Below are 15,766 nucleotides of genomic sequence, written 5' to 3' on the forward strand. Positions count from 1 at the left end.
GAAACTGGCTCTCTCCCCTATAACTCATGAGCTGGGAATGGCCTGCTTCCAGAGGGGATCTCCAACGGCCTCAGGATGATGCTTGTGAGTAAGCTACTCGAGATCTGGTTAGATATCTAGCTGGCAGTGACTCAGATGCGTGATCAAAAGGCTACCTCAGCCAGACTGTTTTGTTCAATGGGATTTCTATGATATTGCTCTATCTTGTACCCTATTTTCACCCTACCCCTGTAATCAATACAGTTCTCCTTTCTGACCGGAGTAGGAGACTTATTGAGGGTGGGCCTAAATTATGCCTAAGAGGCCCCTTATGTCTGCGGACTAAGGGAGACTTTCCTTTCTGGCCCCCGACTTGGGGAAGTGCCCCAAGTGCCTGTACTGGGTCGAGTACCCGTACGACTATTAGGCCTGTGTTTCCCCGAGGACACAGGGCCGAGAGAGTCCCTTCTCAGGATGGTGGCAGCACACGTTACCCCCAGGCTAGTGAGTGTGCTCCAGGAAGGGGGACAGCCAGACGCGAGGCGCCCCTAGGGAGGCACTCAGAGCCTGGAAGGTGGTCGGGCGCAGTGAGGTGGGTGGCTCAATGCAGGAGCACCCCCACTGGCCAGCCACAATGCCGTCCTTGTAAATCTACCCCCACCGTCAAGTGTTCAAGCAGTACTTTTCACCCTGAAGGGCCATGAGGTATTTTACTAGCCCTCTAGAGTACAAGGTACCCCACAAATGGCATGCAGACACTTCCAGGGTGGGCAGCACAGCTAACAGCTACATCGGTACGTTCACAGGACACTAGAAGAGCATTGTCTACTGAAGCTGCAGAAGAAAATTTATGGAGGTAGAACACAGCTGTACCAATTAAAATTCTGGTTGGATTCTGGAGCTTATTAAAAGAATCCATAGCACCATTTTCAAGCAGCAACAACTTCAGTTTTATATCTCATGTAAATTATGTCTTCAGCACCACAGCGTCTCCTTGCATGACACTGTGCAATTTGTTCAGCACTGACCCAGCAGGAAGAGCATCAGCACCAAACACCTACTCCTTTAACTGCCGGTAATGCTACTGTTGCAGGAGAAATGCAAAGCTTCATTCCTTGGTCTTGGCAAGCAGCAGAGCCCCGAGATGCCTTTAAAGAATCCAAGAGATTCTTGTAAAAATAACACGGTCGACAGTTTTTAATTCAGAGAAGAGCATATGCTTTGAAACAGACACCAAAGGCATCTCTCAAAAGTTAAAAGGGACCAATGACGACTTCAGGCTCTTTCTCCTTCGGCTGCTAGTGACAGAGCAAGTTCCAGCCATATGAGTAAGCTGCTGAGAAGTTCTCTCCAAGGAAAGAGCACTTAGACCACCCTGGACACACTAAGAAGATCTGTCAAACTAGTGTGGGCCTGTGGCTGAAAACATGCCTCAAGCAGGCAGGAAAGGCTTTCAGGACCCCTGGAAGTTGCAGCAGATAAATATTGGTTCACAGTTCCCATCTCCAGGGGGCCTAGGTCAGGTTAAGATCCCAAGGTTTCAGTGTCAATGGGGCCCAGAGGACTTCAAACCAAGTGCAGCAGAAGAATATTGGTTGTACTGGGGTTTATCTGGAAAAAAAAAAATCTAATTCTATAATGGATGATGAATGTGTGATGCTCGCTGGACTAGGATGCTCCAAAGCTATGAAAGGAAAGTTACTGCCTGACTAAGTGCCTCTTATCTGCCAAGAACACCTAGCCGCATTGGCACTGATCTCTGGAGAGACAAAATGGAAGGCTGTCTCTGGGGACAGCGCCACCAGAAGTTGTGTACAGATATTGCGCCGTACCCATTATCTCCTAAAAGAATGGGATTCAATGGGCATACAGTGAAGTATTAGCTCTGACCTTCAGTCCATCAGTACTTGCCCCCTCAGGTTCTCTTTAGTACTACTGACATTGTTCCCTCCCATCACCCCACCCTTGCTCCAAGGGACAAATCTGACTTTCAGTAATAAATATAAGCATCTCTCACAGAGCATATAATTCAGAAGCATGAATACAATTACTGTTCAAAATAGCAACAGTGCCCTTGAAATCAGTTGTTACTGAATTAATGACCAGATTGTTAGGAGTGTTACCTCAGCTTTGCCTCGGGCTGCTAATTAGCAAACAAGTCATTAATTCACTTGTAACAAGTGGTTTCTCAGGCATTATTGCTTCTGACATCTTTAATTCACCACTCTTTTTTGGAAAGCTTCTCCCGATAACCTGGGCTTCAAAACTCAACTCCTTGCAGCCACCCCCAGCACAGGACATGTGCAGAAAGGCAACTACAGGCATTTACCGTAGGCCAAATGGATGTCATGAATCAATATTCAGGGCAGTTTCCCAAAGGAGGGAAGCAAAGGCTGAAGAAGTTCCTCACTTCACAGCAGATGAGTAACCTCCACCCAGATGAGTTCTGAAATACCCTGAAACCTGAAGAGCTCTTGCTCCTACCCAATTGCTTTCTCACCGCATAATCCCCAAACCAAGCGTGACAGTGCTCTGGTTCCATTTTCACTTCTGTTCTTTATGATGAAGTGCCTGTGCCTTCCTGAAAACTTGATCTGCCAGCCAGATGTATGTAACTGCATTGGAAACTATTGTCTGCAGTTCCCTTTTAACATTAGCTTTCAGCGGTACAGAGATGCCCCCCGATCAGAGTCCACTCTGCCAATGTCCCTTAGTCCATCAATCTACAGGTTTCAAAATGCTACTCGGAGGCAGAGCAGCTAAACAACTTCCATATTAATGCCAATACGAAAGCCCTTATGCACTTCATGAAGGTCTTGACACCTCCTCCCTATATGGACCCAACCATAGGTGGTGTAACCTAGTGGTTAGGCCACTGGGGGAGTGCAGGAGCCAAATCACAAGGGTATATGAATCAGAAACCAAATCCAGTCTGAGTCAAGGCTCAGAATCAAAAGCCAGTGCCAAGGTCAGTATAAGCCATAGTCAGAACTGAAGTCAGGGTACACCCAGGGCCAAAGCCAAAGTTAGGCAAGTCAAGAGTCAGAGCCTGTTATCAGATCTGAAGGCAATTTCCAGAAAGCCAGAGTCTAGGAACAGAGTGAAGCAGGCTTGGGAACCAGAAAACTGGTATTAGAGAGGCTTACCAAAGCAGACCTTCAGGGCAGAACTGCTGGCTGGCTGGCAGCCTGTGCCACAGGCAGAACTAAAGGGGGAGGCTGCTTTTCCAGCAGCCAATAGTGAGGCCCAAACAGTAATCAACTGGATCCGTAGCTGAGGCAGAGCTGTCAATCACAGCCCCCAGGCAAGTGTGGCCCCAAAGAGACAATTAGCCCAGCCTGGGCTGCCTGTTAGAGCCCCTGACACTCCACTATTGCAGCTGTTCTACCGCCTACAGCAGTGGTCACCAACCAGTGGATCTTGATCCAGCAGCAGATCTCGGAGCCTCTTATGGTAGATCCGAGGCTGTGGTGGGGAGCTGAGTGCATGTGCCCCACCCCAGCAGGTCAGTCCACGGGGGACAGAAGGGGCAGGGGCTAGATCAAGGCCCCTGCAGTGAGGGGCAGTGCCACAGAGGCAGAAGCAGGGGTAAGTTGAGCGGGGACCCAGCTGGGCGGGACTTACCTGCTCAGGAGGTGTACCCCCCAAATAATTTTTTCTCCCTCTTACTGAATCTGCCCCCCCCGCCCACCCCACAGACTTACCTGCTTTTAAGTGCCAAAGGTGATCTACTTAAAAAGCTTGGAGACCACTGGCCTACAGCACCTTTCACACGTTTGAAAAGAGACTGCCATCGTATGCTGGGTTCACAGTGACTAATCTGCATGGGGCTGTAGGTATAGCTTAGCTCCATCATACCAGCTTTCACTTGTCATCACAAGGAGGAGACAATATTGCCACTGCTGCATGGGGACAATCAGTGAACTGCACAACAGGAGGGGCTTTTATTTAGACAATCCCCAAGAACAGTGGAAAGATGTGACGATTTAGCTAAAACATACTATCTGGTAAAATTTCACTGTGGCAGGAGCTGTTTAAGGACTTAACAATCACTCCCAGGAAGAATAAAAGGTGGCCAAACAGAACAGTTTTGCAATCCCAGGCCAGCCTGTGCAACCTTCTTTACAGCACACCAGCCCCAAAGTAGAAAGGACCCTTAGAAAACAGCCCTTACAAATCACCCAAGATTGTCTGAGTGCCGGGTCCTGAAATCAATGCACTGCTGGAAACAGTTGTTTAACAATGGGTCTTCCTGAACCAGCAAGGAAAATGTATAAGTGAGAGTGTAAATGGCACAAAACCATTTCCAGCTCCATTGCAGAGGGCTATTACCACTTGTTTCTAAAGACTCGCGCTTGCTGAAATGGCACTAAAGCCAACACTGTACCATCTACTCCAACACTTACACATTCTAGCTACTACTTTGTCAAAACATGTAACCTCCAAGCCAGTTCCAGTAGTACTCCAGTTTTTTAGTTCAGACCAGGTTTGCAAACATAACAGTATGCTGCCAGCCTGAGAAGGAATCCCTTTGGTAGGTAGATTAGATCAACGTATATGGTTCAGAATCAACAAAGGCCAAAACAGAAGCAACTTGACAAGCCTAATCTGAGAGGGCGGCCAGAGGCAGGAAAGTAGCAAGGTCCTTTTTATGCAGGAGTGAGAGAGAAATCCCGCAGCAATTTTGACTGAAGGACGTGTCTCCTCTTTTCTTCTCTTTGGGTTTCATTATGGTCAATGTAATATCTGCTTCAGTCTTCTAGCCTTGCATGCAGTCCCCTCTGAGCAGAAATGCTTGGAGTTAGTTGAACTGCCCCATGTCCGGCTCCAGGGTTCACGAGCAAGCAGAATATCCCCATGTAACAATCTTCTCAATCTTCCCAAATGCTACAGAACCCAGGAAAAATGTCATAAGTTTTCTCTAGGATTTGTTCACTGGCACCCCTTCCAATTTAGGCTTTCACTGTTCTAAAGTCTTGCGAAATTTAAGAAGACCTTCGCTTTCATGAGTATTGAACTTGGCCATAAATTCTCAGTTCCAAGCTCACCGTCTACCTAGGAGGTGTTGGCTCCACACCCATGCCGAGTCAGTGCAGATCTCCCTTTCATATTCAGCCCAGACAGACACTTGCCACTTGTCAACTTCTCAAACATAACCACTTTAAATACTTGTATCCATTAGGTTTAAAGATCCAAGGACCATTACATAAAACTCTTGAGATACAAGGTCCCTTATGGAGTAAGTCTAGTGGACAGTCTACCAGGAAGAAAGGTACCTTGTGGATTCTAGGCTGATCTCTATCAGGATGATAAAAATAGGAGGCACATTCTTTAAACACTCATTGATAACGGCACAAAGCATCTGCAGTCCTCTCCACATGGTGTGCAAAGCAACAGGGCTCAGGCAAAGCTGCTTCAGAGACAGTTCAGCCGACCATAAGGAGATCTCGGAGGGAAATTCAGCTCCAAAACAATTTTATCTTTTAACAACTTCTTAATCCCCTCACCCCACCCCACTCCTGCAGCTTTACCTTTGAGCACCATGCGCCCACACCCACCCATGCCAACTCTTGCTTCCAAATTTAAAAAATAATAATAATAAAAACAAGATAAGTCCAACTTGATAAAAGAAAATAAATGAAAAATTAAAAAAACCAGCACTTTAAGGATAAGTCTGGAGCGCCTGCACTAAGCCATAACCTCTTTACTGATTTTTTTTTCTCCCTTAACAGATTCAGGCACTGTAATAACATTTAATCCTCAGAAGCTAATCTAAATGTAACACTCAAAAGAAGACAAAGACAACGCTGAAGAAAAAAATTTGGCCACTGCCTTTTGGGAGTCCTGCTTTATCCCCGGAGCGAGAGCATTAATAGAGCTTGGAATGAAATGCCATTTTATTCTCTGTAGCAGGGAGGGGATTAACAAGTTGTCTTCTCTAAACCCAGTCTGAGTCATGGCTCCCTGAGCACTGAGAAAAGGACGTGGAGCAAAGTGAAGGGTGGGGAGCACTGGCCTTTTATTTATAGGCTGCTTCTTTTGTGGGTGGTTACTGATGTGCACAGTTTGCTAAACACCAAAAGGAGAGGAAAAAAAGTTCTGGGGCCCCAAACTAATTCCACTGGTTAACCAAAGAATGAATGAATAAATAAATAAATAAATAAATAAATAAAAGGCAGCAATTATAATAACATTAGAGAGACATTGTGTCCATGGCAGTTCTCCAAGCCACCGTAGCATGCAAGTAACCAGGGCACACGACTGAAGGTGCCAAGAGCTACCCATCTTCAGTGGCTTCTTGTTGCTAGGAATGTTCTTCCTGGGCAAAAGATAAGCTGGATCCAATTCAGGACAAACAAGAGGAAGGGCCAACTTCATGAGATACTGCAGAACAGGCAAGGACTAAGCTCAGATGAGTGGTCAGGCCCATGACATAGGGTCAGACATTAACACTGAGCCTAGCATCCTGTCCCCAACAGTAAGCAACAGCAGAAGCTTCTGTGACTGTGTGGCCTAAGTCGCATCTCTCCTCTGTACAAGGGACATACTGAGGCTGACCTACTTACCTCTCTCATGCACTGAATATTCCTTGGTGAAGATCCCTGTACAGCACTGTGAATATGTGAACTGCTGCATAAATACTAAGGAAACCCCTTGACCAGCTGCACAGAGCTGCAGGCAGTAAAAATGACAGGAGAGCAAAGGGGGAAAGGGACACCACAGAAGCCAGGAAGTGCTGAGGAAGCTGTGCCCGCGCTTCAAGCTTCTCTCCCCATGCTGTGTACAAGCTACAAAAAGCAGAGCTCTCTCACTAGGAGAGATGCACCAGTGTCATCCCCACCCTACCATATGTAAGATGACACAAATTCCAGCAAGGTGCCTCATAAAAGGTGAAATAACCGTGGGCAACTTGGTCTCAGTGCATAGAAAAGGCACAGTCTAGCAACCCACTATGAGCGCAGACTGATGCAGGATGAGCAAAGCGAGCTCACAGAATGGGAAAAGAGCTCCTCTCCGAGGCAAGGAGAACCCCACTTCCCATTGCCTCTAGGTGCAGGATCAGCTGCGGTCATGCACACTGAGCACAGGGCTGGCAAACCCAAGCTTTATTCCCAACTCAGGCACCGAACCTGTATAATCATGTTTGTGTTTCAGTCTGTTCTTACCTAAGTTTCTCCAGCTGGCCCCTTTGACTTGCCCAGCTCGGTCGACCTACCACCAGAGGTGCAGATGGACAAGAACTGTAGGCATCACGCAGCATGAATCAAGACTTGCTCCTTCAACTTAGCTCTTCCTCACCAAGTGCAAGGATCCTTGGGGTAAGGGATAAGAGGAAGCAGATTCTGCATTCCTCAGCAATGAACAAACAGTGCCTGATAAGGGGACCTTGGCGCACAACCTTTCAGCCCACAGTAAAGTCAGGAGGAACTTTCCCCTCATTCCACCCAAGCACACAGCTCTCTCCTACTCTTGAATGGTAAAACCTCTCTCACACACCTGTACAACGTCCAGCTGAATCCTAAACCGGGCCACTTGGTGCTATTATAGCAATACACACAGTGTGAACTTGCAGGGAGAAGCAAAATGGTCAGTACAATTAATACATGACACCAGCATCTATCAACTGGCACATCCCAACACACAGCATGGGATTTGAAGCAGGACTGCTTTTGATTTTAAGATGGAGTGGGGAAAATACAGCCAGAAAGCCAGATCCAGCCCACGGAAATCCCTGGGTCCTACCCAGCCCAAGCATCGCCCGGCTGTGGTGTATCCTGTCACCCGCTGGGCATGCAGCAGGGCTGGGGCAACTGGACTGCCTTTCTAGGCAGCCCAGGCAACAGCAGCTCCTTCTAGCAGCCACTGCTGCTGGCACCGGCCCCACAGTACCACCAGGGACCTGCACGCACAGACCCAACCCAGCTCATGCCACACCTGCTCCAGACTTGCCCACCCAGACTCAGCAGCAGTGACACCAGGCAGAAACTGTTGCTCAGCGCAGGGGAAAAGCAGCCTTTCCCCCTCGCCGCTGCCAGGCAGTTCTTGGTGCAGTCTCCCACAGCCTGCACCATGCCGGGCTGCTCTGTAGCTCCACTGCCATCACCACCACCTGGGTTGCCCTGCGGCTGCTCTGCACTGCCACACGGTGCAGCCCAGAGGTGGCGGTGACGGCAGCAAAGCCACAGGGCAGCCCAGCATAGTGCTGGCTCCAGGCAGCTGCACCAAGAACTGCCCGGCAGTAGCAAGGGAAAGAAGCCATTTTTCCCCATGCCAAGCAACAATTTCTGCCTGGCACTACTGCTGCTGAGACTAGGCAGGTGAGTCCAGAGCAGGAGCAGGGTATGCTGGGTTGAGGCTGTACACACGTGGGTCCCTGCAGGACCATGGAGCTGGGGTCAGCGGCGGTGGCAGCCAGAAGGAGGGCAAAGGGCAGCAGGGCATGCCACAGCCAGGCAATGAAGAGCAGGTGTGGCACGGGCTGAGGCTACACACTATTGGCAGTGGCGGGGAGGTGCCATAGGGCACGCAGGCTCTGGGCTGTTGCAGGTGCTAACTGGCTCAGGGGGGCACATGGGGGCTGCCATGCACAGCTACCATACCCTCAAACCCCTCACAGCCACAGCCTTCCCCACACAATCACACCCCAGAAACACCGCACCCACCCACAAACTCCCCCCCTCACACACACCCACCCCTGTGCCTCTGGGGGGAGCCCCGCTCACTGCTACATGCACCCACCCGAACACATATGCACCCACACACCCCCCCCAGCCACCCTCCATTTCCACACACCCCACTGCCCCCACAAAGCCCATATCCACCCACATCCTCCCCCACACACCCTGACAGCCCCCTACAACCACCATACCCACCCATCCATATCCCCCACAATATACACAAGTAAGACTTCATTTGAGCTATTATGCAACCACCTCTATATAGACAACGTAAGCATACAAGTGAGGACAAAAATATATTTTTAAATAAATTATGTTATTGTAGATGTTTGATTTTTAGAATATAGTTTGTTTTTTTCCCCCAGTTCCAAGATGGCAAACTCCCTTCCAAAAAGGAGTACTTCTAGGGGAAAGGGGAGGGACTTCTGGTGGCAAAGGTCAGGGGTTAAGGGGTGGGATGTCTGGTCTCAAGATGTGCTTGTCAAGGGGCAGGGCCACCCTTGCAGCCCTCAACAGCTCACCAAAACTCGTTAAGTGGCCCAACAGCAGAAATGATTGCCCACCTCTGTTTTAAGAGTTTCCACTCAAAACAAGTAAAGAACACAAGGAACTCTTTCTCCCTCAATCACTAGCCCTACACAGCCATACCCCTTCTCAACTTTCAAAGCTGCAAGACACCAACTTCCAAGCTCCCTTTTAAAGACAGAAATGAGAATTTCAGAGAAATAGCACATTAAAGCCAAAGAAGAGATCTGATCTCAGGAGGGCAGCCTTCCAGTCAAACCCTTTGGAAGCATCTGTTTATAATAGCTGATGCCTGTGTGCTCTTCAGAAGGATGTACTACAAGAAAGGCCAGGTTGCTATGTTAAAAATAAGTTATACTGGCTGGTAGCAGGGCCACACAGAAAAGAGGGAGGGACCTCAACAACCCTGCAACATTTGCCTGAGACCCAGCACAATCATTTAATACCTTTCCATTATCTTAACTGCACCACATTGAGGCTGCATTACTAGATGAAACACCTGCAGCATAGCAAGAACAGTGGATAGACCAAATGAACCCCAGGGAATGCAACCTAGGGCTATTATAAATAGGAGGTTCAACACAGTGCTTAAAAAAAAAGTCCTAATACATATGTATGCATCACTGTTATACAAACTCTGCCAAATGGCCACACAATTCTGGAAGCAAACTCAGAAAAATACAACACCCCCTGCTATACCAAGCCAACTGAAGAAAAGACTGTCAGGCCTTTATTACTGCTCTATAAATTTTATTTTAATAACACAGCTTAAATTTTACTAAGGAGAGACCTCTGAAAATGTAGGCAGTCTGTCAGCTGCCTTGATTTTTGGTCTTCATGGCAACCTATTGCCTGACTGTCCAAGCAAGAGTGCAAAATTATAACAGGCTATGTGATGCATTGGCAGCCAGTCATAATCTAAAAGAAACACACGGTGTAATATACCACACACTCCACTTACATACTTATTGCTATTGTATAATCTATTGATGTGGACAAGCATCACGCAGCCTGGACCCAGCTCAAATGGACTGCATACGTTGCTACTCTAGTTATTGCATGTTGGCTGCTTACTTATAGCTTAGTTTCGCAAGTGCTTTGCTTAACAGCACAATTACTGCAGACTCTGCGATCATAAAGAATTTTCACAAAAAATGTATTTTTTTCTTGGACAGCACTTAGTGCACATGAATAATAAGCTGGAAAATACTACTGGAATATTAAAAAAAAAAAAAGAAGCTTAGACATGAAAACCACTTCAGTGATAAAATGAATGGACATTCACTTTACAGGATCTCTAAGCCAGGCCAAAAAATGTAATTTAGAACCAAACAGCATTTCAGTGTTATTAAAAACGTTCAAGATAACTGAAGTTGGATGTTCAGTGGAATTTGCTTGTCACCACATTTACTATGTTCAGTTATTTAGCCTGGGCATTTCTCATGTCTGGACAACAAATCAGTTTCATTCCCCTGCTCTTAGGTACTAGATCAATGGTGCTCAGCTTCCAGCCCCATAGGTCAGATAAGTGGCACAACCAATCCCGATGCCACGGTTGGGGTTGGACCCAGCATGGTGTACAGGGTCAGCCCATACGTGCAACCCCACAAATCTGCCCAGCCATGCATATCAGACCCATCCACAGCAAGACTCCATATGCTGGCTAAGCCCTGTGTGTGAGACCATGGCACCCAGCTCTCAGGACTCACCCCAGGTCCAGAACAGTGCCAGCATTAACTGCCACAGCTCTGGAAGCCATAGCAATTAAGGCTGCCATTGCACCCCTACTGCAAAATTCCTGGACTCATAGGGAGCCCTGAAGGCCAAATAACATGGCTTATTGAGCTAGATTCATCCCACAGACTTTTGGTCAAGGACTACTGTACTAGGTCATTGCTATATAGCATCTGGGGTGCAACCATTGCAACAAGGTATGCAAAAAACAGTCCGAACACCTGCCATGGCCAGTCTGGAAACTGTAAATTCAATTAGGACTTTCTAGCTGCCAGCCTCTCCACTTGCACTTTTCTTCTCAAAGAAGCCCTGCATTTCAAGGCTCAACCCTGTTTTGACATTGGCAGGCAGAATAAGTATGTAGAGAGGCCTGGGCATTTTTAGCCCAAAGTACCCTCAGACTCCAGCCACCAGGATGTCCAGATGGTGCTATAAAATACAAGGAAAGAAAAAAATGGCTTCTTACTTTATCCGATGCTCAGCATTGGTGGCTGCCTCATGGTACTGCTCCGATGTCAGCTTGTACAGTTCAGCATTCTGAAACCAAATATATAATGCTCATTGCTAAAGATCAGGATTTCATGTACCCTGTCCTGGGCTGTAATTATCTTTTGAGACAAACAACATTCATTTCTCACCCAGGAAATATCATGCTCTGCTTTATGACAACTCAGGCTCAGCCAATGTTAAAGAAGATATTTACTTCTCAACAGATGACAGTGGGACAACACCTGGTCTTCAGCAATGCATCACTTCTCAGAGTGATATAGGGCTGTAGGGAGGAGCAGGCTTCTGGGACCAACACAGCTTGTTACTTCATCTAACCTCATTTTCCACAGGAGTTTCCCCATCCTCACTGGAGTTGTTTTTCAGTTGATGTGGGGGCCTGGCAGTTAACTGATGCTCAAACATCAAAGCTAGCTGCTAGCACTGAAAAAAAGCATCATCTCAACCCTGCTGTCTATTACAGTTTGCTCTAAGGAAAATTCCTCAAGTCACCATGAACTACTTTTGCAATATAATGAAGAGCAGGTGACTTCCATTAGCCTGAAAAAGCAGATGCAAAATTATAATGACCAACCAACATCTCCCTCTATTTAAAAAACAAAAAAAAGATTTGCTAAAATAGGTTTGGGTGGGGAGAAGGGCAGATATTCCCCAAGGCCAGACTTTACTGTCATTCTTTCTCCTGATCAGACGATTCGATGCTGAGAACACTCGATGCAGATCATTCATAAGCCTTCTCCTCTCCAGCTTCCCCCCACCTCCTCCATCCGACCCATTCTCTGTGACTGCACCTGGTCCTGTACACAAAACACTGTAAATGTTAGCCAGCAGTTATAAAAGAGACTGGCATAAGGCTCAGAAGAAGCATTACTGACTCTCTGGACCTCACTGGGTTTGTCTTCCTCCATTCCCAGGCCAAGCCCAGAAGCACTGCTGTGAAGCGTGTCCCACCTATGTTCCCATTATGTGCATGATTACTCCTGGAAGTGAGCCTTAGAGCCATGCTGAGCACACATGAGAGAGTGCTCAAGATCAATGTCACAATGTTCAAAAATGCAGCCATCTTACCTCATTACCTTAAAGGAGTGGCATGCTCCCAAACTCAGCACCAAGGCTGAGTAGACCACCTTGGACACATGAGCACTTTTCAGGGGTTTGACCTCCCTTCTATGAGAAAGTGATAACACTATACGTCATAAAGGGCTTCTAAAACTTTGCTAATCAAAAGGCTTAGAAAGTGCTTTGACAGCACTGCAGAAAGGTGCTAGAGTTGAGTTATTTCTTCACTAGCTGCATTTATGCAAAGAGGCACAGGATGGAATTTATCCCCATACACTCTGACCTAAGAATTGAGCTTAAAAAACTGACCAACCACAATGAGCAACCACTCCAAAATGTGTTCTGCAGGCGGGTGTCATGAATGTTTCCATCTATTTGTTATGCAATGGTCAAGCTTCTAATGCTTTTAAGCTCATTTTACTCCTTTCAATAATGGAGAGTTCATGTTTTAATGGAGTCTTTTTCTCTGTCCTGTAAATACACCTGATGACTTCCAGATCCCTGCTGTTTCTTATTCACACATGAAACCACAAGACCTGTGCTCCATTAATTAAATTTGCCATTAAAAATTAAATAATGTGAATAAGTAGGTGTGAGCGTTATCTCCATGGGTTTCATAAGTCTCACTGTTTCTCCAATTACTTCCCAAGCAGTTTTCATATTTCATACTGTCTGATTTCTCAAAGGAACTGGATCTTGAGAGATCAAAACGAGAGAAAAAGAGGGAGAGCCAGAGAAAGAAAGGAAAATAGGAAAATTAAACATTTTTCAGGTGATAGGAAGCAGTGCCGTCAGATGCTATTAGCCAGCAGCAACCTGCAGCAAAACAGCAGCAGGAGAGGAAAACAGGGACAAACATGTTGTACGTGAGGCCCAGCATGAGGTTGGCATTTAACCCACCTAAGGAAGGAAAAGGCAGCCAAAGAGATTTGTTTGCTGGTAGTTCTATCGATGAAAGCAGGTGTCAAAGGGCCTTTGCCTATTTCAAGAGAGATGGAGAGTTCAGCTCCATGATCCCATGGCAACAGAGGTACATAGACAGATACGACCACTGCTATGGGCACGCAAGTCCCACCCCAGAAGCCAATGAAGCATTCACAAAAGAGAAAAAATTGCTTGCCCCCGTAGGCAATCTAGAAAAGCCCTGAAACATGCAACTGCAGGCCACGCTGCCAAAGAATTACCCTAGACAGCAACAAATGAGTTGTAAATACATAAATCCATACCACTGTTAACCAATCAGCAGTCTTGTCTACATGAGCAGTGGATTGCACAGTTGTTACCAGTGTTACTACACAGTACTGTCCCTGCACTTTTTTTTCTCCCAACACTACTGCACAGTAGCATCTTGTGTAGACGTGCCCAGTTTGTGGTAAAAATACAAGCACAAAGAATTGTGAAAATACAGCACAGAATTAGGGCAGAGAAGCAACTTCAAAAGGAGCGCCACACCCCCAAAAATGAATTGCTCCCAAGTCATGTTCCCCCAAAAGAAAGATCTCAGTTTCCATTCGAAACTTCCCTTTCAAACTAAAACAAGCTTTGAGGCTTACATCACATTTGATGGAATTCTCTTGCTCCTTGTGCCCCTCTCACACGTGTGTACACGCACAGACACACACACGCCCTAACACCCCTCCCCACCAAACTCCCTGGAAGCAGCTAAAGTGTCTCAGTTCTGCATTAGTTTCCATCCAGGAAGAGCACACACAAACTGCAATTGCTTCCTCAGTCTGACAAAGGGTATTTATACCTGAAAGCTTGCTAAGAAGAACTTTTCCAACTATATGAGTTGGTCTAAAAAAGATACCAGATTTACCCAAAAAACCTTGTCTGCCTATGTCCTTAGACCAACATGGCTACAACCTACACCCCTGAATCACTTCTGCATTGACATTGAAACCCATCTTGTCCAATATCAAAAGAACACGGCACTGCTCACTATTATATATAAACCACCTGACTCACCATTGACCAAGACCAACCAGACCCTAAGCAGATTCTAGGCAACCTCCTTTGCTAACCTTAACCCCCAGCAGACAAAAGGCCTGATGCTAAAACACGGATTTATCCATCAGGTGAAGAACTGGGTCAACAGATCAGAAGCTGTTTGGAGAAGGGTGGGGGGAGAGGAAAAAGACAACAGACACCAAAGCTATCTTGAGCTATTTTGACACCTCAGTCTATAGAATACTGTCAGTGGTCATAGTGCTTAAAAGATACAAAGAGGATTAATGGCTGTTGAAATGTTGCCAGCCTAGATGAATGCTAGCGATACCTCTGATGAAACAGAGCAGGCCAGCAGAAGCCTTGACAAATGCTGCAGACGACAGCTGCGGGATTAGATGGTGCAATCTGCCTAACACCTGACAGACGCATCGCTTAGATTCCCTCCCCCCTTTGGTGTGCGCTCACCAGCTTTCAACAAAATTTCCAAATGCAGGACCACAATCGAGCTGAGGAGAATCTGCCTCCCCTGTACCTGCTAAAGGGAAGAGCACATTTTAATCTACGGGAGGATAAATAATACAGAAATAGGGGAAGTGGGGACAGCATAGCCACACCAGAGAGGCATTACTGGAACATCTACAATATCTACTGGATGTGGTTCAAACCCCTGCTTCCCACTACTAGTGAAGGCAGAGATTAAGACCTCACAGACTCCTCTGGAGAGCCCACAGACCTGCTGCCTTTTCTCACTTTCACACAGCGCTTGCGAAGCAGCTGCAGGAGATGTTTAAACGAGTGTTCAGGACACTGTGAGCATGGGAGCAACCATGGAGAGCCACATTAGCTGGATGCTCCAGAGCAGAGCTCCACTTGTGCTTCAGCGATTATGTGAGCCTTTGGGTTTACACCGTGGTGTAAAAACTGAGCTGCTAGTTCTGATGCTATGGGACCGTGGTGGTTCAAGACCTGACTCCTAGCTGCTTGCATTCCACCCCCTTGGAGAAAATCTGAAGGTACATGAACCAACCTTCCCTAACACCAGCAATTCAAGAGGACAACCTTTCTGAATAGGCCCAATGGGCACCTATGCTTCTGGTGCTTTGGAACTTCAAGGACATTCTGCAAGGGCTAAAGAAACCAAGGTGTGACCAGCTCTTGTTGCTCATTCACTGCCATTCATTACATTCAGCTAATATTCACCACTCATGTTTTGCCCTCCTTCCCATTCCCTGCTACCAAATGTAAATGCCCGCAAAGGCTGATCAACAGGCAGATTTTATAAACGGAAATATGACCAGTTGGGGAGCAGGAGCGAGGGGAGCAGGGTGCACGTG

General features: G+C 46.9%; 1 protein-coding gene across 4 annotated transcripts in view; it reads right to left on the reverse strand.

Moving 5' to 3' along the window:
• CHCHD6 (coiled-coil-helix-coiled-coil-helix domain containing 6) overlaps positions 1-15,766 on the reverse strand; it is a 172,035-nt gene that overhangs the window by 63,714 nt on the left and 92,555 nt on the right. For all 4 annotated transcript variants that reach the window (XM_019504931.1, XM_019504932.1, XM_019504930.1 and 1 more), the window contains one exon: positions 11,383-11,453. In XM_019504931.1, coding sequence (XP_019360476.1) covers positions 11,383-11,453 — 71 coding nt within the window. The remainder of the gene's footprint in view (positions 1-11,382; positions 11,454-15,766) is intronic.

The sequence above is a fragment of the Gavialis gangeticus genome, unplaced genomic scaffold (assembly GCF_001723915.1).
Source record: "Gavialis gangeticus isolate Ggan-Ray unplaced genomic scaffold, GavGan_comp1, whole genome shotgun sequence".
NCBI classification, from domain to species: Eukaryota; Metazoa; Chordata; order Crocodylia; family Gavialidae; genus Gavialis; species Gavialis gangeticus.